Source organism: Rhineura floridana, chromosome 9 (genome assembly GCF_030035675.1).
Source record: "Rhineura floridana isolate rRhiFlo1 chromosome 9, rRhiFlo1.hap2, whole genome shotgun sequence".
Lineage (NCBI taxonomy): Eukaryota > Metazoa > Chordata > Lepidosauria > Squamata > Rhineuridae > Rhineura > Rhineura floridana.
In genome coordinates, this window is record NC_084488.1 from 675,416 (window position 1) to 696,857 (window position 21,442).

General features: G+C 43.5%; 1 protein-coding gene across 5 annotated transcripts in view; it reads left to right on the forward strand.

The window, feature by feature from the left end:
* The window catches only part of ADD1 (adducin 1), a 130,460-nt gene that overhangs the window by 44,699 nt on the left and 64,319 nt on the right, over positions 1 to 21,442 (forward strand). For 3 of the 5 annotated variants that reach the window (XM_061584694.1, XM_061584695.1, XM_061584698.1), the window contains exons 7-11: positions 15,623 to 15,766; positions 15,866 to 15,964; positions 16,277 to 16,453; positions 17,596 to 17,940; positions 20,693 to 20,794. In XM_061584694.1, coding sequence (XP_061440678.1) covers positions 15,623 to 15,766; positions 15,866 to 15,964; positions 16,277 to 16,453; positions 17,596 to 17,940; positions 20,693 to 20,794 — 867 coding nt within the window. The remainder of the gene's footprint in view (positions 1 to 15,622; positions 15,767 to 15,865; positions 15,965 to 16,276; positions 16,454 to 17,595; positions 17,941 to 20,692; positions 20,795 to 21,442) is intronic. The other 2 variants (XM_061584696.1, XM_061584697.1) reach the window with 1 other exon arrangement.

The window sequence follows — 21,442 nt, forward strand, 5'->3', positions numbered from 1 at the left end:
CTGTGTCGCTTCGAAGAATTTGGTAAGATGTGCCTCTGAGCATATGGTGAGTGGTAGCAACACCTGCCACATCCAAAGATGGAGAATTACATTTTTGTATGTTTGTTGGTGTTCTTCTTACTTTGCTTCTTTCCTGTGTTACTAGTGTTTCTACGGAGAATCTAAAGTAGAAAATTTTATTTCTCTCATTATTCATCCTAGAAATCTGTGTCAAATTTATCTTCATTAATTTCAAAGCCTTTTTATTGGTCAATTTCATATGATGGTGAAGACAGCCTCTTGTGTTTCAAATTGGAGGTTATGTTCTATTTCTATTTTGAGTGCATTAGCAGTTGAATCTGAAACTGCAGTTTGACGTAAAATCAGACTGATTACAATAGGTTGCTACTTCAGCAATGACTGTAGCTATTGGAAAAAAGAGGATGCATGTTTTCAGCCTGCTATGCTTAAACCACTTTATTTAAGGCAAGGTGGGCATGGTCAATTAAAAACATAGAGCACACCTAGAATTTTGCTAGAATATATTTCACCTCCCACTGTTTTATCTTCTGCAAACTGAGACACCCCTGATGTCCACTGGAGACTATTCTGCAGAAGTCAGTGCCATTATTCCACAATTATGTTTGGAGCTTTTTCAGTATAAATTTTGCGAAGTGTGGCTATACTTCACATATTCATAGAAATAAAAGCAAAAGAAAATGATTTCCTATAGGAAACTTCGCTAAGATTGCAAAGTAAATCAGACATATTTAAAGTGACCATCTGAACTTTATCAACTGTCTTAATAATGTTGCTTCCTCCCTGCTAAAACAAGATCAGCACATCACATCTTTCTATTATTTGGGCTGATTGCAGGTGTTGCCACCACTCAGCATATGCTCAGAGGCACATGTTACCAAATTCTTGCAAGCTACACAGCAAGTGGATTGGACTGTAAAAGACCAACCTAAATTCTGTTTGCATTTTGACAACTTTGTAGGGCAGTTCAATATCTCAGAGAGGAGTTCAGGTCTCCTGCTCCCCTGGTGCATTCACTATAGCTGCCCGATTTCCCTGCTTTTAAAAGTTTGATAGAAATAGCTGTGGGCTATAGGTACGTTCTTAAACCGTAAGGTTTTTTGCCTATTAGTGGGTTTCCCTGCTTTTTAATCCGGGAGGTAAGAAATGGGATCCTGCTCAAGTTTGCCGAGAATGGATTGATCATTTGTATGCTTATTGAGTTCAGTGGGATTTACTCCCCTGCAATCATGCTTAGGATAGGTGAAACTACCACAGGATGGGGAAGAGAGGAGGAGGGAGGGGAGGAAAGGCAGGGGGGGAGGACTGGGATGTGAGCAGGCAGGAGCGGGAGGGGAGAATGACAGGTTTGATCATTTGCATGTTTATTGAGTTCAGTGCGATTTACTCCCATGCAATCGTGCTTAGGATAGGTAAAACTGACCGGGGGGGAGGGAAGGAGGGCTGAAGTGGGCAGGGGAGAAGGAAGAGGAAAGGAGGAAGGGAGAGGGAAGGGGAAGGAGGGGAAAGGCAGGTCTGATCATTGCATGAGACTTCAATGATATTTACTTCCGTGTAGTCATGCTTAAGAAGGACCATGGGGAGGAGGAGGAAGGGGAAGGAGGGGAGGGGGAGGGAGGGGCAAAGGAAGGGGGAGGGAAGGGGCAAGAGGAAGGGGATACGAGGGAGGAGAAGGGATGGTAGGTTTGGTCATTTGCATGCTTTTTGAGTTCAATGGGATTTATTTCTGTGCAATCATTTTTGAAAATGGAAATGGACTGCCTTTAAGTTGACCAGACTTATGGCGACCCTTTTAATAGGGTTTTTATGGTAAATGGTATTCAGAGGTGGTTTTACCATTGCCTTCCTCTGAGGCTGAGAGGCAGTGACTGGCCCAAGGTCACCCAGTGAGCTTCATGGCTGGTCTCCCAGGTTGTAGTCCAACACTGACCCAGGGAGGGGCAGGAAGAGGAGGGGGAGGGAAGGAGATTGGGTGTGTGGGCACTGGGCAGAAGGGAAGCCCCTTTCCCAAAGGAAAACATTGTGAACAGTATCATTGCTTTTCAGCATTTCCCCCACCTTTTTATTCTACAGAAGGCACATGTAGCCTCCCACCCAAATTTAAACCAAAGCTGTCCCTGGCCACATCCACAGCAGGCCTCTATTACACTTTGGACAACCATGGCTTCTCTCAAAGAATCCTGGGAAGTGTAATTAGTGACGGGTGCTGAGAGTTGCTAGGAGATGCCCTGTTTCCCTCACAGACCTTCAATCAGAGTGGCTGACTGTTAAATCAGTCTGGCCACTGGAGGTTTCTCAGTGGAACAGGAGTCTCATCTCAGCACCCTTCACAAACTACACTTCCAAGGATTCTCTGAGGGAAGCCATGACTGTCTCAAGTGAAATCAAAGTCTGGTGTGGGTGTGGCCCCCTGATTAGCCAAGCCAAGCAGCTGTGAGTCTGGCTTTTAGAATACTGACAGCTGGTTCTTACTGAGCATCTCCGGCGTCATCATAGGGTTCCAGCCACAATTTTTTTAATTAATTAAAAATCAGCCAGGAATTTTTTTTTAACTTTTAAACTGCAGAAGATGAAGGTCAGAGTATGGGGCAGGGTCAGTATTAGGATTTCAGGTACTCTCTGAACATGGCTGATTTTTAATGAATTTCAACAGATTATGAGAACTCTGGCAGAAAAAAGTCTAAAAGGGCTCTGGGTTTTTCTTTTGTTTTTAGACTTTGAACTCTCTATTCTCTCTGACTGTTTTGTGTATCACCATGAATATTGAGAGGGTTGTTAAGCGTTTCAGAGTTCAGGACTGTAAGTTTGGTAAGGTTTTATTTTGAAATGAGCTTATGGGAAGCATCAGAATGGCATGGGGTGTATTTTCCATTTAACATTGCGGGATGTGAAAAATCCAAACTGGCTATAGTATACAGCCACTCTCGTGGCTGTATAATATGTAGCTACACAAGTAGTGAAGGAGAGAGAATATATGCAATATTTATTTCCCAACTCCAGAAAAACAGGGGTATTGAGGGACACAAATAACAAAGTTGTTTAAAAGAGAGAAATTTTACTCAAATTTATCTCAGATAAATAAATTTTCATATTTAATTTTTTTGTATTTGCCCTGAAAATAAGCTTGAAATGAGGCTAGAAAAGATTGCAGTATTTTTACCTGATCAGCTTTGGTACTTAGTTCAAATTAATTAAATATTCAGACTTAGATCAAAGGGAACTGTTCTAGTTGTCAACAGAGTCAGTGATAGGCAGTTCTGATAGTGTGGTGAGAGTGGTCAAGGCTAGTGTTGACAATATTTAGCCCTTAAACCCTCTGTGGCATCCTGCCAATGGATTGTTCTACATTTCCAATGAACCAGGGTCAAAATTCAATATCATACATTGATCATACATGTCCTTGCTGCTCTGGGCTCCTTCTGGGACGAAAGGTGGGATATAAATATAATAAATAAAGATAGCAGTGTAGAAATAAATAATAGGCTAAATGTTCTTCAAAACAATTTGGCTTTTTTTAAGGCTGAGGTCCCCTAATTAAATATTCAGTAAAGTACACCCTCCCCCAGGTGAAGTTTAGCTTTTTTTTTAAGCTGTTTCAGTAGCAGTGCTGTAAAGTATTAAGGAGGGTGGAGTTGGTCTCTTCAACATCTAATTTGTAATGATTGTCATGCACAGATTGTTGTTATTCCTTGTATGTATGTATGTATGTATGTATGTATGTATGTATGTATGTATGTATGTAATCGACACTACAGATTCAAATGGAGGAAGACAGCATAGAGAAAGATTCCTCTTCCACAGCTGGGAAGGCAGACTTCAAATCTCGTTTCTGTCAGACAAAGGGGCCTTTTCCCTTAAGCCCCAGACAACTACCTGTCTTCACTGCAAGTAGTCAAACTCTGGCAGAGCTTCTGTCTTGGAAAAGCTCAGCAAATAAGGTTGCGATGATGAAGATGACAAAGGATGGAAGAGTGGACAGAGATTTCCCCTTCAGTTGCTCCATCCTAGCATTCAGGCCAGCTGACCCAGAGAGGAAACAGATTGCTCCATCTTGGTATATTTACCCATGTTTAAGGGCAATTTTTCCTATCTTGTAGAGCAGCAACTTGGGCTTCTCTTCACTCTTTCTTGAGACACTACAAGCTAGGTGCATTTCCTTCAGCTGCACCCTTTGGTAGGAAATTCCTTCAGAAAGCTGTAAGGCAGTAAGGAGGGGGGCAGAGAAAACTCACCAATGTCTTTGAGACTGCTTTGTTATATCCCTATGAGGATTGTCATCCATCATCCTCAGGCAAAAATAGGAATTTGTCTTCCCTTGAACTTCCGTTTATTGGGGATAATGGATGACATTCTGCCCACCTCTCCAAACTCTGCTGGCAACCTGAGGGGGGTGAGTTATAGTTCCTGCTTCTGCTACACCTATGGTTTTTTCTGTCCTCTATATGTGTGTGCTCATTGGTTTTTTGCTACTTCGGTGTGGCTAAGCCCTTTTTTGCTGTGCTTCTCTGGTCCATGTTGGTTTTTCTTTTTCTGTTCGGTTTCTCAACAGTTAGGTTTCAGTCTGTCAAGCAGAAGTTGGAATGTTTGCATGGGGTTATGGAGCTGTCTGGTGAGTGGGATGACTCCTCCTCTTGGAGAGGAGGCATAGGTTAAAGGAGCCTTCCTGTTCCTTGCAGTAGGAGGCATCATCCCTATAAGGAGTATCATCCCCAGTAAAAAGCAATTCATGGTAAGACAAATTTCCATTTTTTCCCCATGTGGCTAGCACAGATGGACCTTCTCAATCTAGGGATGTGCTACACAGATGCTATGTCATGAACAAAATAGCTGACAGAGAGTCTAGGCTTCAACACCCATATGTGTTCCTCCAAAGCTTTCCCCAAACAGATCACAAGGCTGTGCCACTGGAAATATGGCTGCCTGTCAGGCCCAGGATGTGACTCAGGAACCAGACCAACAGCTGTAGTTAATTCGTGTTTTATTAGGGTAATGTCCAAACAAAGACTGCATTTTCTCATGAAGCAATACAGGGATACAGGTCCTGTGGCATTGGGAGAAAGTTGACAGAGCAAGGGACTTCTTCCCGCCTGTTTTATAAGAAGGGGCCAAACGGGCGCGCATTCTTTCGCTTCTCCTTAACTGCCCCTCAGGTACTGCCCGCCTTCCCCCCCTTCTCTCCTGTCTTTTCAGCTGTCTGCGTGTGCGTGGTGAGGGGGGAAGCATCACCCCCTCCTCTTCTGAAGTTTCCGATTCCAGGATGGGGGATAGGGGAGGGGCTGATGGTAAACTGCCTCCCCGCTTTTCGGCTGTGAGCAGCCCTCCCTCTTCCCCCTCTTGCTCTGAGCCTGAAAGAGGGGAAGGCGTGAGAATGTCCAGGGAGGGCTCAGGCTCCCCGTTGCTAAGCGACCTTATCACTGGCAGTTCCTCTGTTTCATCTTCGCTCCAAAGGGGGGAAGTTCCTCCCCCTTCCCTCTGCCATCCATCCGAATACTCTTCTCCCAACTCTCCGGGATCCAGCTCCCCGGGATTGGGACCCCAGCTCTGCCTTCCGACACCATCCCCCCTCCCAGGCTGTGCCCCCCTCCCCTTGTCTGGCTTGGGACGGTGGGGAAAACGTTGATGGAAAAGTTTTACCAATTCTGGAGCATGCACATCAGCTGCATCTTCCCATGATCTGTCAGCCACCCCATAGCCTTTCCAGTGAATCAAGTACTGCAGCTTGTGGCGTCTGATCCTGGAATCTAAGATCTCCTCAACTTCAAACTCAAGCTGCTCATTTACCAGGAGTGGAGCTCTGGGAGGTTCCTCCGGCCGTAACTCACTGGGAGGGGCGGCTTTCGTTAAGAGGGATCGATGGAACACAGGATGTATTTTAAACGTGTCAGGCAGCTTCAGTCGGTACGCCACGGGATTGATTTGAGTTTCTATTTCGAAAGGACCCACCCTCTTGTCTTGTAATTTTCTACATTTGCCCAGCATCTGGAGGAAGCGGGTGGACAGCCATACCTGGTCTCCCGGTTGAAGGGGGGGGCCCTCCTTCGTGTGCAGGTCAGCAACTCGCTTGTACTCCGTTTTGGCTTCGTTTAACTGCTGTTTCAGTGTCTGTTGCGCCGCTTGCAATTCCTTAAGGAAGTTCTCAGCTGCCGGTACCAGCATTCCTTCTGAGCTGCTTGGAAAGACTTTAGGATGGAATCCATAATTAGCGAAGAACGGGGTTTGTTGAGTGCTGGAGTGCAGAGAATTGTTGTAGGCGAACTCTGCAAAATGCAAATATGATACCCAGTCAGTCTGTTGATAGGACACATAACTTCGTAAATATCTTTCCAAAACGGCGTTCAAGCGTTCCGTCTGCCCATCTGTCTGGGGGTGATGGGCGGAGGAGAGTTTTAATTCCGTCTGCAACTGTTTCCACATTGCTCTCCAAAATTTGGCTGTGAACTGAGTTCCTCGGTCTGAGACTACGCTGTTTGGCAATCCATGCAGCCGGTAGACTTCTTTGATGAATAACTTGGCCGTTTCTTTAGCCTCTAAGGCCCCTGCACAAGGAAGAAAGTGTGCCATTTTGGTAAGTAGATCCACCACTACTAAGATGGCTGTCATTCCTTGGGACTTGGGTAGATCAGTTATAAAATCCATGGAGAGGTCCTTCCAGGGTTCGTGTGGGACAGGCAACGGTTGTAACAGTCCTGCTGGTGTCCCTGTTTGTGTTTTTGTCCGCAGACAGACAGAGCAGGACTTTACATAACTCTCAATATCCCGACGCATTTTAGGCCACCAGAAGTCCTTGGCCACGTTCTGAATGGTCTTGTAAATCCCAAAGTGTCCCGCTGTGATGGAATCATGACACTGGCGTAGGATTCTGAGCCTTAATTCCCCTTCTGGCACATATCTGGCGGTTTTGAACCATAACAGTCCATTTCTCCAGTGAAAGGTTACTTCTGAGTCTTGACCTTGTCCCGTCTCCTGCTGATATTTTAGCATGTCTGCATTTTCTTGTTGTGCCTTTTTGAGTTCCTCTTCCCATGAAGGCTGGCATACTCCCAACGTTAATTTCTCTGGCGGGATTACGTACTGAGGCTGGTCCTCGGATTCACTTTCTTTGTGTTGTGGCTGTCTGGATAAGGCATCCGCTCTCTGGTTTTTGGCTTGGGCATGGTAAGTAATCTGGAAGTTAAACCTAGTGAAGAACTGGGACCATCTTATCTGTCTCTAGTTCAGCTTTCTGGCGGTTTGGAGGCTTTCAAGATTCTTGTGGTCGAAGCGCACTTCAATTCAATGAGAGGTCCCCTCTAGGTATTGTCTCCAGTTTTCAAAAGAGTCCTTGATGGCCAGCAGCTCCTTCTCCCAAACTGTGTAGTTCTTCTCTGCAGGCTTTAACTTCCGAGAGAAGTACGCACAGGGGTGCAGCTCCTTCCCTTCTTGGTCTAATTGTAGCAGGACCCCCCCGATGGCAAAATCTGAAGCATCTGCTTCCACTACGAAAGGGCGGTTCGGATCAGCAAAGCGCAGAATGGGCTCAGTAGCAAACCTTCTCTTCAGCTCCTCAAAGGCCTCGGTGGCGTTCTCTGTCCATTGAAACTTCTTCTTCCCCCTTAAACAGTCAGTCAGAGGAGCTGTTAATTTGGAAAACCCTGGAATGAACTTTCTGTAATAATTGGCAAACCCCAAAAACAGTTGTACATCCTTTTTGGTGACAGGTTGGCCCCAGTCCAATATGCAGCTTACTTTCCCTGGGTCCATCTCCACGCCTTCCGCTGAGATTCGATATCCAAGGAAGTCTAGAGACTTGAGGTCAAATCCACATTTCTCTAATTTAGCATACAGGTGATTTTCTCTCAGTCTCTTCAACACCGTCTTCACATGCTGGTCGTGGTCTTCCTGGTTCTTTGAGAACACCAGGATATCATCTAAGTAACAGATTACATACGTGTCCAACAAGTCTCTAAACACGTCGTTCATGAATTTTTGAAAAATTCCTGGACTTCCACAAAGCCCAAACGGCATGACCAGGTATTCATACTGTCCGTAAGCGGTCAAGAATCCTGTTTTCCATTCATCTCCCTTCTTCATTCTGATCAGATTGTACGCTCCTCTCAAATCCAACTTCGTGAAGATTTTTGCAGAGCGCAGTCGGTCCAGCAACTCTGAGATCAGGGGCAGCGGGTAGCTGTTGGGGATGGTGATCTGGTTCAATGCGCGATAGTCGTTACAGGGTCTGAGTCCCCCCCCTTCTTTTTCACAAACAATAGTGGCGCTCCAGCAGGGGATTGTGAGGGGCGTATGAATCCTCGCCTCAAGTTTTTATCCAGGAATTCCTTCAGGGCCTCCCTCTCATTCTCTGTGAGAGAGTAGATTCTCCCTGATGGGATGCTGGCTCCTGGCACTAGATCAATCGCACAGTCGTAAGGGCGGTGGGGGGGTAAAGTCTCTGCCTCTTTTTCATCAAACACATCTTTGAATTCTTCATACTTTGGCGGCAGGGTCACTTGCTCGATCCCTTGCACTGCCCCCGCTAAGGTGTTCTTGATTCCTTCAGGTTGACAGTTCTCCTGGCAATACTGTGAGGTGAACCACACCACCGCCTCCTTCCAACTTATTTTGGGTTCATGCTTTGCTAGCCAGGGCATTCCCAGAATCACCTCAAAGTTCGAGAGATCTGACACGTATTACGAAATGAACTCTTCGTGCCCAGGGATTTGAAGTTTCACTTCCTCCGTGGCTTGTGTCACCCCTCCTGACTTCAGGGGTCTCCCATCGATAGTCTCCACAGCTAGTGGAGCGTCCAGTTTCCACCGGGAAATTCCATGACGCTTGACTAACTTTGCATCAATAAAATTTGTGGAGGCTCCACTGTCAATTAAGGCAGTGGAATTAAACACCACTCCTCTGGAAGTTGTAATCCAAATAGGCAAGACCAACACCCCCTTTGAGGGAGGTTGGATCGTTGGGGGGCCTTTATACAACGCTGCCCCCAGTCCACCGGCCTGCACGTGGACTGGGTGTTCTAGTTTCCCGACGGCTCGGCTTTCCCCCCTTTCAGTCCACAGTCTCTGGCCACATGGCCCGGCTTTGAACAACAAAAGCATAAACGTTCCCGGCGTCGTCTTTCCTTTTCTTCTTCCGACAGTCTTGGCCTAGCCCCTCCCTGTCCCTCAGTTGCATTACCTGCCATCCCTGCAGTGGGAAGGGTCTTGTTGCGGGATGCCGAGGCTGAGTATCTCGGGACCTCCTGCTTCCTTCCCAGGCGCCTTCCTTCCATCCGGTGATCTATCTGTAGGCATAGCCGGATGAGCCCTGGTAGGTCAGCGGGGGGGGGAGGTCCTGGCCAACTCATCCAGGATTTCAGCATTTAATCCACTCCGGTACATAAACATCAGGGTGGCGTCATTGTAACCAGTTTCCTGGGACAGAATTTTAAAAGCGTTAGTGTACTCGGAAACAGTCCCTTTAGCTTGCTTCAGAGCGCCTAGTTGCCGCGCTACTGTTTCAGCCCTTTGCGGGTCTTGAAACATCTCGGTCATCTCCTGTATAAATCCTCTGTACCTTCCTAAGACAGTATCCTTTCTCACGAGATACGGAGTCACCCATTTTGCAGCTTCTCCCTCCAGGAGGCTAATCACGAAAGCTACTTTAGCCCCATCATCTGGAAATTCCGTGTGCCTGACATCCAGATATAACTCACATTGAGCCACGAAGGTTGCCAACTGATCACTTTGTCCCACGTATTTTGGGGGCAATCCAATGGGAACCTTTACTACGGCAGCTGGAGGGGCTGTTCGTATCTGGTCTATCGTGGCCTTCAAGGTTTGATTATCCGTCTTCAGTGCCTTGACTGCTGCTAGCAGGGCTTGAACATCCGTCTGCAAATCAGCTACCTTAGTCCTCAGGAGTTCCACTTCTTCCGTCTCAGAAGTGGGGTTCGTCCCCCCTGCTGCTCCCTTTGACATCTTGTCCCAGTCAAGTGAAGAGAGCGTTGAGGGTGATTTAGGTGGCTCTGTCAAGCTGTCAGGCCCAGGATGTGACTCAGGAACCAGACCAACGATTGTAGTTAATTCGTGTTTTATTAGGGTAATGTCCAAACAAAGACTGCGTTTTCTCATGAATCAATACAGGGATACAGGTCCTGCGGCATTGGGAGAAAGTTGACAGAGCAAGGGACTTCTTCCCGCCTGTTCTTTAAGAAGGGGCCAAACGGGCGCGCAATCTTTCGCTTCTCCTTAACTGCCCCTCAGGTACTGCCCGCCTTCCCCCCCTTCTCTCCTGTCTTTTCAGCTGTCTGCGTGTGCGCGGTGAGGGGGGAAGCATCACCCCCTCCTCTTCTGAAGTTTCCGATTCCAGGATGGGGGATAGGGGAGGGGCTGATGGTAAACTGCCTCCCCGCTTTTCGGCTGTGAACAGCCCTCCCTCTTCCCCCTCTTGCTCTGAGCCTGAAAGAGGGGGAGGCGTGAGAATGTCCAGGGAGGGCTCAGGCTCCCCGTTGCTAAGCGACCTTATCACTGGCAGTTCCTCTGTTTCATCTTCGCTCCAAAGGGGGGAAGTTCCTCCCCCTTCCCTCTGCCATCCATCCGAATACTCTTCTCCCAACTCTCCGGGATCCAGCTCCCCGGGATTGGGACCCCAGCTCTGCCTTCCGACACTGCCCAACTGACATAAACACAGTTTGTCAGCAGAGAACCCAGCAAGTATTATATCCTCTGGGAACAGCCAGTGGGCATGAAGAGTTCAAGCACTTCCCTATTCCACTGGTGGTAGACAGGGAAAACATTGACCCAGGCTGTGTCAGTTGTAGTAAAGCTATCCTTGATCATTGCTAGGTCTCAGGCACATCCAGTTATCTCCTGAGCTGAAAGTAGGATCAAGAATAGGTCTGTTTGCAGGGAGGGATAGCAGGAGCTGCTGCTGATCTTGCTGCCTTGTTCCTCAGAAGTTTTGGAGACATTGCAGGTCCAAGAGCAGCCATCACTCTGGGTCCCCCTTGGTCTCCACCACCATTCTCCTGCATCTTTTTACAGGATCACACACTCGAAATGGAGAGGAAAACAGAGCTTTTCCTCTGACACAGCTAAAATAGTACAGGTCACAGTCTCCCAAGATCAGATGTCCTCATCCCTCCACTTCAGGTCTTCTGGGGTCAGGGTGGGCAGAATCAGGGTTTATGGGGAGGGGTTCCTCTCTTGCATCACAAGTTACCCCTAGCCCCTCAGAGTTTAGAGCTAGCTCTCAAGTGGGTTAAGATACATCTGGCAGGCTGGATGGTGAGCTTTTTGGCTGCAAGAGCTAAAGTAAAGCTGACTCAGAGTAGCTATTTCCCTGACTTGTTTCAAAGATTGTGGAGATCCTACACGTACTCTGTTCAGATGAGGACCAACCCACTGTTCTGGTCAAGTTAACTAAGGCATCAGGTATTGAGTTGACTGTCATCATTCATTAGGATATCTAACACTATGAGTTGGTGATGACTGTAAGCAAGATGGAGACAAGTAGGTCCTTAAGGTATTGTTTCAATATCATGATTAGCAGTCCTACAAGTGAGGCAGAAAGAGCAAGTTGTCTCAGCAGTGTCTTGGAGCAACTGGCAAAGGTTTATAGCCTGGACTAGGCAGGTAGATGAAAGTCCTACCCCCAGTGCTGCATCTGGCCAGTGTCTTTCTTTTTTTCAGCTGTTAGCTTCTAGGCAACAGTGTTTCACATGGCAGGGACATTTTGGTAAACACCCCTCAGGTCTTTCCTGATCCTCCAAAGAGTCTGTGGTCCAGTCATTGTAGTCCTCTAGCAGAGATGAAGGCTCTGGTGCAGCAAGTTTACATAGGAAAGGCTGGGGGGGTAGATCTGTCTTCTCCGTAGGGCTGCTGCTACTGTTGGAGAATTCTGCCTTTTAGGATTTCCTGCCATGACCCCAGCCTTCACCTTAGCTCAGTAGCCAATGCCATGCCCTCCAGATGTTATAGAACCACAATTCCCTTCTTCCCCAATAGCATGGCAATGGACAGAGATTATGGGAGTATTGTAGTCCACCATCTGGAAGGCACCACATTGCTACCTATGCTTACTTAACTCCTCATTCTACCCCTACAGTGCCATTTCCAGCAAGCTTCTATGGAATGCCATACCACAAAATGTAATGATGACTGCCAACTTGAATGGCTTTAAAAGGGATTAGAGTTAGACAAATTCAGGGAGAATAAGGCTACCAGTGGCAACCAGTCATGGTTACTTATTATCTCCAGTATCAGAGGCAATGTGCCTCTGAAGACTAATTGCTGGGAAACACAACTGGAAGAATGCTATTGCACTTGTGTCCTGCTTTTGGACTTCCCACAGGCACCTGGTTGGCCACTGTGAGAACAGTTTGTCAGACTGCATAGGCCTTTGCTCTGGTCCAGTAGGACTTGATAGTGTGGCCCATTCCTTGTGAATGATATCATATCTTCAGAGTAAACATTCCACCAGCATTAACATGACAAGTTCTGGCTATTCGCCTTCGGGCTGTGGGCGGTATATAAATTGAACAAAATAAAAATAAAATAAATAAAATAAGATGGCTGCTGTGGTCACTGTTCCCAGGGTTCACATCAAAGGAGCTTCTATTGTTAGAAGTTTGAAAAGCTACCAACGTATTGGCATGAAAGAAAAAGTAAACCCACCTGATTCTGAAGATTTGAGGTCTCTTCCATTGTTTTAGTGTCTGATATTTTGAGCCCTTTTCAACTTGCTGAATAAGGTAGCCAGATGGGGCTTCTGGCTTCACAATTGGGGTGTTGATGTCAAGTCAAAAGCTAACACAGCCCTTCTCCAGAAGATATTTTTTGGGGAATCCTTTCGGTGCTGTCCTGGTAGAAACCAAGAACAAGGAAAAAAAGTTGTGCTTAATTCTCACAAAAGACAGAAGGAGAAGACAGCTGAACAACCATCACTCGTTCATTCCTACAAAGTCCCTTACTCCTCCAAGCAGCCTCTCGGGTATCCTGAAAAAAAGCCCTCCTCGTTCCATCCTAATGAAAAACCAAGTACAACATGCAGATTGATTGATTGATTGCTTGCATTTGTGTACCGCCCCATAGCTGAAGCTGTCTGGGCGGTTTACAACAATTAAAAGTATTAAAAACAAATATACAGATTTAAAAACACATTTTTTAAAAAGCCATTTAAAAACACGTGCTAAAATGCCTGGGAGAAGAGGAAAGTCTTGACCTGGTGCTGAAAAGATAGCAGTGTTGGCACCAGGCACACCTCGTCATATTCTCAAATATTCTAAGCTTGAGTAATCTGTTGGAAGCTGGCTTCAGAGATTTGACAGGAGTCCATGAGCAATCATTGGGTTCTGAAGATGGTAGAAAGGGGATGTTCTCTGGAATTTTGCAAGATTCCTGGGGACAAGTTTTCTAGCCTGAATTTCCAGTAATGTTTTCAAACAACAGAGGATCTTGCAAGCTATTTATTATCTTCAGATGCAGGGCATCAAAATAATATTCTTCCAGAACATAGGACTAGGGGCATTTTCAGTCTTGTTCCTCATTCCACAGAAGAACAAGGACATTAGTTCCATCTTAGACCTCATATGAATTGATCACCATCTTCAAAAGTGCAGCTTCCACATGGAAGTTCTATGCTCTTAGCCTGTGTTAGATGAGGAGACCACATGGCATCCATCAGTTTGACAGGGACTTATTTTGAAAAGTTCAGTCCAACCAAGTTATTACAGGTTCTTGCACTTCAACTACAGGGAAAAACAATACTATTTCCTAAGCCCCTCCCATTCCCAGAGATTTATTAGAGATTCTGGTAGCCCCAGTGGCTCTACTCACAATGTCTGTTGGTATCAATATCATTTTCTGATTCTCTCCTCTGATTTTCTCTTCCTCTCATACCCATTGCCAGCAAGGCACTGCCTAGACAATACACACATTAACAGAAACATGATTTTGTCGTCATCAGAAAGAAGAGAGAATCAGGCTTCCATTACAGACTCTGCTTCACCTTTGAGTGATTCTAAACACAGCAGTAGATAGCCTTTCCATCTCTTGATTGTGAAACCTCCATGACAACCTTAAAGGTACAGCTTTGATAGGAAACCTAGGTCCCATCTTGAATCTCTCTTCAAATTTCTGAGAATGATTGTCGTCTGCTTAGATTTCATCCCTTGGGCAAAATTCTGTTCTAGACTTCAGGAATAAATAGATGGATATCACCAGCAGCCTCAACCACTCACAGCCACTTTGTTGCATCTGAGGTGAGATTCTCATTCAGGAACTACCTGAGTTATTTTGATTTATGGCCACCAGTCTGAGATGTCCTGTATGTATGTACTGCCTTCAAATCGATTCTGACTTATGGTGACCCTATGAACAGGGTTTTCATGAGGCTGAGAGGCAGTGACTGGCCCAAGGTCACCCAGTGAGCTTCATGGCTATATGGGGATTTGAACCCTGGTCTGCCAGGTCGTAGTCCAACACCTTAACCACTACCATTTCCTCAGAGCAACTGCCTTTACCAGCCAACCTGCAGAATGCTGAGTGCTCATGTCAAGACTGAATGTAGTCTTGAAAGCTTTAACCACATCTCCCTTTGAGCCACTAGAAGCGGCATTGCTCAATCTACTGACTTTGAAAAGCAATTTTCCAAGGCAGTGACCTTGGCCCGAACCGTGTCTGAGCTTTGAGCTTTCTTCAGAGGAGGCGTGCATTTTTAATAAGGACAAGGCGGTTTAACATCCACAGATCTTACAGTATTCCTCAGGTTCTATATAGATAGGATGAAGACTGCATCACCAGCATAGTGCAGTGATTGTCTCCTGTAGGGTAGGAAGGTTTCTGTAGCTTCTGTTGCTCACTAGTGAAAGAATGTATTACGCTAATCTTCATGTTCCTGAGGGTATTGTGGCACATTTCAGGGGCCACCGCCACCACAGCTTTATTGGAAAAATTAACACCTTTGCTTCAGGTGGAAGGTTTGCCTCAGAGTATTGATGAAATTAGGATTTCCATCCTGGGACACATTGCTTAATGACATCCCAATGCTAGCTGTCCTCTTCTGCTTGAGAAGAGAAATGGAAAATCTGTCCTTACCAGTAAATCTGTGGTGTTCTTGAGGGAAGGATGAAAGGCTGCCCTCTATTTTGGCTGTCTTTTTATTGCTGTTCCTTTGAAAATGGTACAGAATCAAGAGGAACAGTGTGTCCCATCTATCTTGGCTAGATGTTTTATTCCTTGAGGGCAGGATTAGTGAAGCACTTTCAGGCAGAGGGTCACATCCCAAAGTGGCCAACCCTCCACAGGCCATATTGACAGGTGTACAACATCAGGTATGAATCTGATCCCCGCCGAAAGCAGCATGGCTTCCATTTGGTGCCAAATGCAAGCCACATTGCAAAGGAATGATTGGGAGCCCACTTTAAGGCTCCCAGTTATTCCTTTGCAGCCATGGCTTTACCTGTCCTGCACTTCACATATGATGTCAGATGAATAGCAGGTGAGCTGGGCCTGGCCAAAATGGCCTTTCTCCGCACTAGCTGTCATTCTTCTCTCAAGAAGGAACAGAAATTTACTGACAGTTCAGAATTTGTTTCTTACACTCCTGTTCATGAATCCTGTTGTAATATTTTCAGGTATCAGCAATGAAGTGTGGTCTCTTACCAATCTCACCAGAGGCGCTGTCTCTTGGGGAGGTAGCTTACCACGATTACCATGGGATTCTTGTAGATGATGAGGAGAAAGTCTTGATTCAGAAGAATCTTGGCCCCAAAAGCAAGGTCAGTAGTTGAACATCATTTAAGGTGCAAAAGGTGAGCAGAAAGTTGTTTTACTTTCTTACTTGTACAACACTTCTTCTTCTGTTTTTCTTCCCGAAGGTTCTCATACTCAGAAATCATGGTCTGGTATCGGTTGGAGAAAGCGTTGAAGAGGCTTTCTACTATATTCATAATTTGGTTGTTGCGTGTGAGATCCAAGTAAGTATGCTAGATCGTTTTTGTTTTTTGGTTGTCAGTATGTATGTATTTTAAAAAACACACAGAGGCTAGCAATTCTAGTAATGGAAGATAGTGTAATAAAATGATTTCTCTGCTGAAACTGTGTGGTGGGTTTTTAGTTAAGCACTATAAGTGACTGCTACTGCCGTTGGGTTAACTTTGTTGGATTAGTAGTTTTAATTAAAATGGTACTTTGATCAAAGACCTTTAGCATAGTTATTGAGTAGACATTGCAGTATATTTGGTTTCTTCATTATTACAGAAACTTAAGTCTGTTTTGATTATTTTAAGGTACGTACTCTGGCCAGTGCAGGGGGGCCAGACAACTTAGTGCTTTTGGACCCTGGAAAATACAAAGCAAAGTCTCGTTGTCATGAGTCTCTAGCAGGGGAGGGAACAGCTTCTTATCCAAAATGGCAAACTGGAGAGCAGGAATTTGAAGCTCTTATGCGAATGCTTGATAATTTGGTAAGAGAGAATCTGCTGTTATGTTCAACTGCTTCTTAATATCAGAAAGATCTTGCAGCAATTGCCAGTGGTCTTCACGGGTTTTGTTTCTGTTTCGACAAGAATATAATTAGAGGACAATAGGAAGAAAAATGCTTTTTGAGAATACCAGGAGTAGATAGTGGGGCTACATTTTGAAAGGAAGCTACCAAGAGACTAGTGCGAAATAGTATCTGGGCAGCATCCTGGTCTCCTTCTTTACAGCATAAACAAAATGGCTATAGACTTGCAGTTAGTTGTTCAGCATTATTATTATTATTATTATTATTATTATTATTATTATTATTATTGATGAATCTGATGAAATTTCTTCCCCACTCTTCAAACAAATTTCCAAGGCAGCTTTAAAAAAAAAAGGAACAAAACAATACAATTCTAAGAGTAAAATAAACTAGATTCAATTAAAACAACTAAAAAGCTTTAGAAAATAAAATCTTGTCACTGAAATAACATTAGAGTAGGCAAAAGGTGAACTTCCCTGGGGAGAGCATACCATGATATACACTGATGAGGCTATATAAGTAAATAATTGAGATGCAACCACCAAGAAGGCCCTTTTTCCTGATAACCACCTGCTGCGCATCACATGACGGGGGCATCTCGAGAAGAGCTCTGTTGAACTTCTTAGTGTATGTGGAGACATGCACACATTCAAATTCTCATTCTGCCTTCCTTTAGGAATCACTAGTAGTCCCATCTTTCTCCTCATTGGTTTTCCCAGCTGGTATGTGTCCAGTGTGCAAGTGGTCACTTGTATACCCCATTATCTTTCAGCACTACTGGAAATTAACAAAACTGAGACCCGCATCTGTATTCTAGTTTATGGTTATTACTTTCAAATGTTATTTTCTGCAAAGGCACTTTAGATTGACATAGTACTGATTTTCTCATGGGAAAACTGCTATGATTAAATTACTTCATAATCGTCATATTTTTGTGAACTCAAATCACCAAAACTGCAAGGGTATTCAGGGGCAGAACTTAGAGGCATTGATAGAATAGCAAGTGTGAAATAACTGTTTTCATAATAACTGTCAATAATTCATCAGCAGCGATGGGTTTTGAGATAGTATTGATAGTATTTTGTTATGGTGTTTCCTTAGGGTTACAGAACTGGTTATCCCTATCGATGCCCTGCTCTGAGAGAGAAATCTAAAAAATACAGTGATGTGGAGATACCTGCTAGTGTCACAGGGTATTCTTTTGCTAGTGATGGGGACTCAAGCACTTGTTCTCCTCTGCGGCATAGTTTTCAGAAACAGCAGCGAGAGAAGACAAAGTGGCTGAATTCTGGCCGAGGGGATGATGCTTCTGAAGAAGGGCAGAATGGCGGCAGCCCCAAGTCGAAGACTAAGGTGTGGACGAACATTACACACGATCACGTGAAACCCTTGCTGCAGTCTCTCTCGTCCGGTGTCTGCGTGCCAAGCTGTATTACCAACTGCTTGGTCTGTGCCTACCTTACTGTTCATAGTTAGATGATGTAGAGCAACTTCGGATGGCAGGCACTGTGAGGCTTTGGGAATAAAAGATAACATTAAGTCTTACCTCTTACTGACTTTCTAATCCAGCTTCCCTTGAAACACCCATTTCTAATATATCATAGTAATGAAATTTAAACTGAAATCTGCTTTTTAAGTATTTTAAGTGGAAGAGGGAGGAGCTGTACATTTTACATTGCTAAGCTAGCAATAAATGAACAATCCAGTGCATTACTAGTTATGTTTTATATATTCCGGTTACTTAAATCATTTTATGGCAGAGAAGTATTGGTCATATTTTCTGAAAAGTATTCTGGGTAAAACTTACAGTGATTTTGTTTATTAAAAAAGTATATTGTCTAAAATCTGAGCACTCCTCACATAGAAATTAGTTGGTCTGCAACTCTATATCCAGGCAGCCAGCTCACTGTCTGTAATATTCTTTTTTAAGTACTTGGCCAGTTACCACATTTTAATGAAATCAGTAGGTCTGATTTGGATTATATCAAAATGTATCTTAGCTGATCTGTGGATCACCTAAAATGGTTAAAGTTTAACTCAAAGGACTTTATTTCCTCTTAAGCACTTTTCCTTCTTAATAAATTGACCTCTTTTGCTGCTCTGCCCGCTATGCTTTTGTCTGTCCTAAAGCCTCCCAGTGTCCACAGCCTTCTGCATGTATTGTTGCATGTAAGTAGATGACCATAATTTGAAAATCTTTCCTCTAGTACCAGCTGGGTGTGGCATGACTAAAGTGCAGGTTGGGCAACCATCAGACACTGTTCAGGAAATTTAGTTTAAAAGTGCTATTTACAAAGTTGAAATATGCACTTCAGTCTTGACTAAAGGTTTTCAAATGCTATCATGTGGATAGTGATAGCTGTTTGGAAATGCTTATTGTGATAGTGTATACTATTCTATTTCTAAAGTTCAGATTTTGTGCATGATGCAGGCTTTGTAATGGCTGAATGATATATAGCTGACATTGTAGGAACTTGAGACAACTATAGAGAATCCTTCATAGCCATTCTAGTGTTAGTACAGATCAGTTTCAAACATGAAAAATCATACTGTTGTTAAGTTGTTAAATTTCTCTGGTTCTCCTTTGAATACTTCTGTTTCCAGTGGAAAATCCCCTAAAGTTTGGTTGCATTTTTTCTCCCTTTCAGAATTATTAATGGGAAATGTAGTTACTCTTAGACAAGGTAGTGTTAACCAGAAATTCTATGGAGAAAACACAGGAGAGATTCTTTGATTGTGTGGTGATTCCCTTCCTCCCTTTTTATTATGCTATATCTAGTACGTCAAACCCTTCTTCTGTTCTAGAAAGAGTTAGTGCCCTACGTTGTAAAAATGTTTACAAAGGTTTTGTGTTTCTTGAACACATGTAATGAAGTGAATATCAGAAATAAGTATAAAGTGAAAGAATCACTTGAAAACATAATCTTGTTTTAATATTTTGCTAGAACAATGTAATCCTTATGTAGTTTGTGTATTTGATTTTTAATGCTTTTAAATATTTTGAAGTGCCAGTTACACTGAGGTTTTAATACTGTTGTTAAATATCTTTAATAAAAAGCTGGAGTTATTTTTATGTGAAAAGATAAGAATCAGTGAGTATCCATAGCTCCATGTTCATTCCATTTTTTACTTCATACTTGCAAAACATTTTAAATTCTGTTGCTTTTTTAAAGAGCTATACTTCTGGCTATCTTTTTTGTCTCAAAAATCGGGTGGGGAGGAATAGCATCTGTAAAACAGGTTTGTTTCAATGTACAGTGCATTTTCTGTGCAATAATTGATGTTTAATGAGTCTGAGCATTTAATAGATTGTTATGGCGCAAAGCCCTCTTGTAGCATAGACATGTACTGGTCATATAAAACAACCTTCTGTGAAGAAATAATTGAAGTGCTTTGTATGTGGATGATTATTTTTATTTTGTAATCTTTGAAGCTGTAAGCTTTATATAAAATATTTTGACATCACCAAACTCCTTCTTTAGGCTGATCCATCTATTTGCAAAAACAATTCTAAAAACTGTACATTATGAGTTTTGTTTTGAATCCAAACTTTGGTGATGCCCACTCTTTCCTCATAATACAGAATCGTTCACTTAACCTGTTTATTGACATCACACTGCTTTTCATATTCCTGTCATCTTGTGCTTTCTGTTGGCTTTGATGTGTCTAAATAATTGGGAAGTGAATCAGTGATGTGGAAATAAAAAGACAGTTGAGGAAGGTTGGCATTGTTGCTATATTTATATTTTAACAGCCCAGTCCTATACATGTTTACTAAGCGATATTGAGTTCAGTAAGACTATTCTCAGGAAGGTGGACTGCAGTCTACAGTAAATAATACAAATAGCAAAATCATCTATTATTAGTTAGTACACATTTATGGAATTTTGTGATTATCCAGGTTGTCTGTGTTAACTTAAGACCTTGTGAAGCATTTTTCAGACCCTTTTCTAGTTCTGTACTCAATACTACCTTTCATATTTAGTATTTTAATAGTTCTTTTGAGCATATAAAAGTGTGGCTAAAAAGCTGTTTCAAGCCTGAAGGATAGTTATATTTTTTACAATATTGGAATGAAATCATTTATTCATTTCTCAGTTATGTATATGCATGATCTACTGTGTTGTAAACTTGCTACTATGAATGTTCTAGTCATTTTAGCAATTTTGATTTTTTGTAATTGTTCTTGATATTACAGTGGACTAAAGAGGATGGACATAGAACTGCCACCTCTGCTGTCCAAAATCTATTTGTTCCATTGAACACTAACCCAAAGGAAGTCCAAGAAATGAGGAACAAGGTTTGTATTTACAATCAATGTGTAATCTCAGTGTTTTTATAGTCCTCAAAATTACTGAAAATACAATATATTTTATAGTAAGATCTCAAGAGAATAAAAAAGAAAAATGCCAAAAAATCTGCTTACCGTAGTGTCCTAGTTAAAAGAAACATTTCTGCTATGTGTGATTTGACATTTCAATTTGTAGCCAGTATCCTGCCGGTCACACTTTCTCAACAGCTCCTCAGATTGGCAAGAACAAGTCAGAATAGCACAGTCCTGTTGATATATACTAGCCTTCCTTAACCTGGTGCCGTCCAAGTGTTTTGGACCATTCCTGACCATTAGCTGGTGCTGATGGGAGTTTGAGCCCCAAACATCTGGAGGGCAGCAGGCTAGGGAAGACTGGCACATATTAAGTGTACCAGCTATGTTGCAACCCCACAGAGCATTCCCTTTCCTCCTACCCACCATTCAGGTCATCAGTTGCTTCCCCTGGCTTCCCCAAATCAGTATTGATTACTTCCTCTTGTCTCCATATTTAAGAAGCAAGTTCTGTTGTCCTTCATGCTGTCCCTTCAATCCCCGCATAATTTTGCATTGTACAAGTATTTTTCTGAGAATTGAGCTTTGGAATTTTGATGCGATGTACCTATTGCTTTGAGTGTA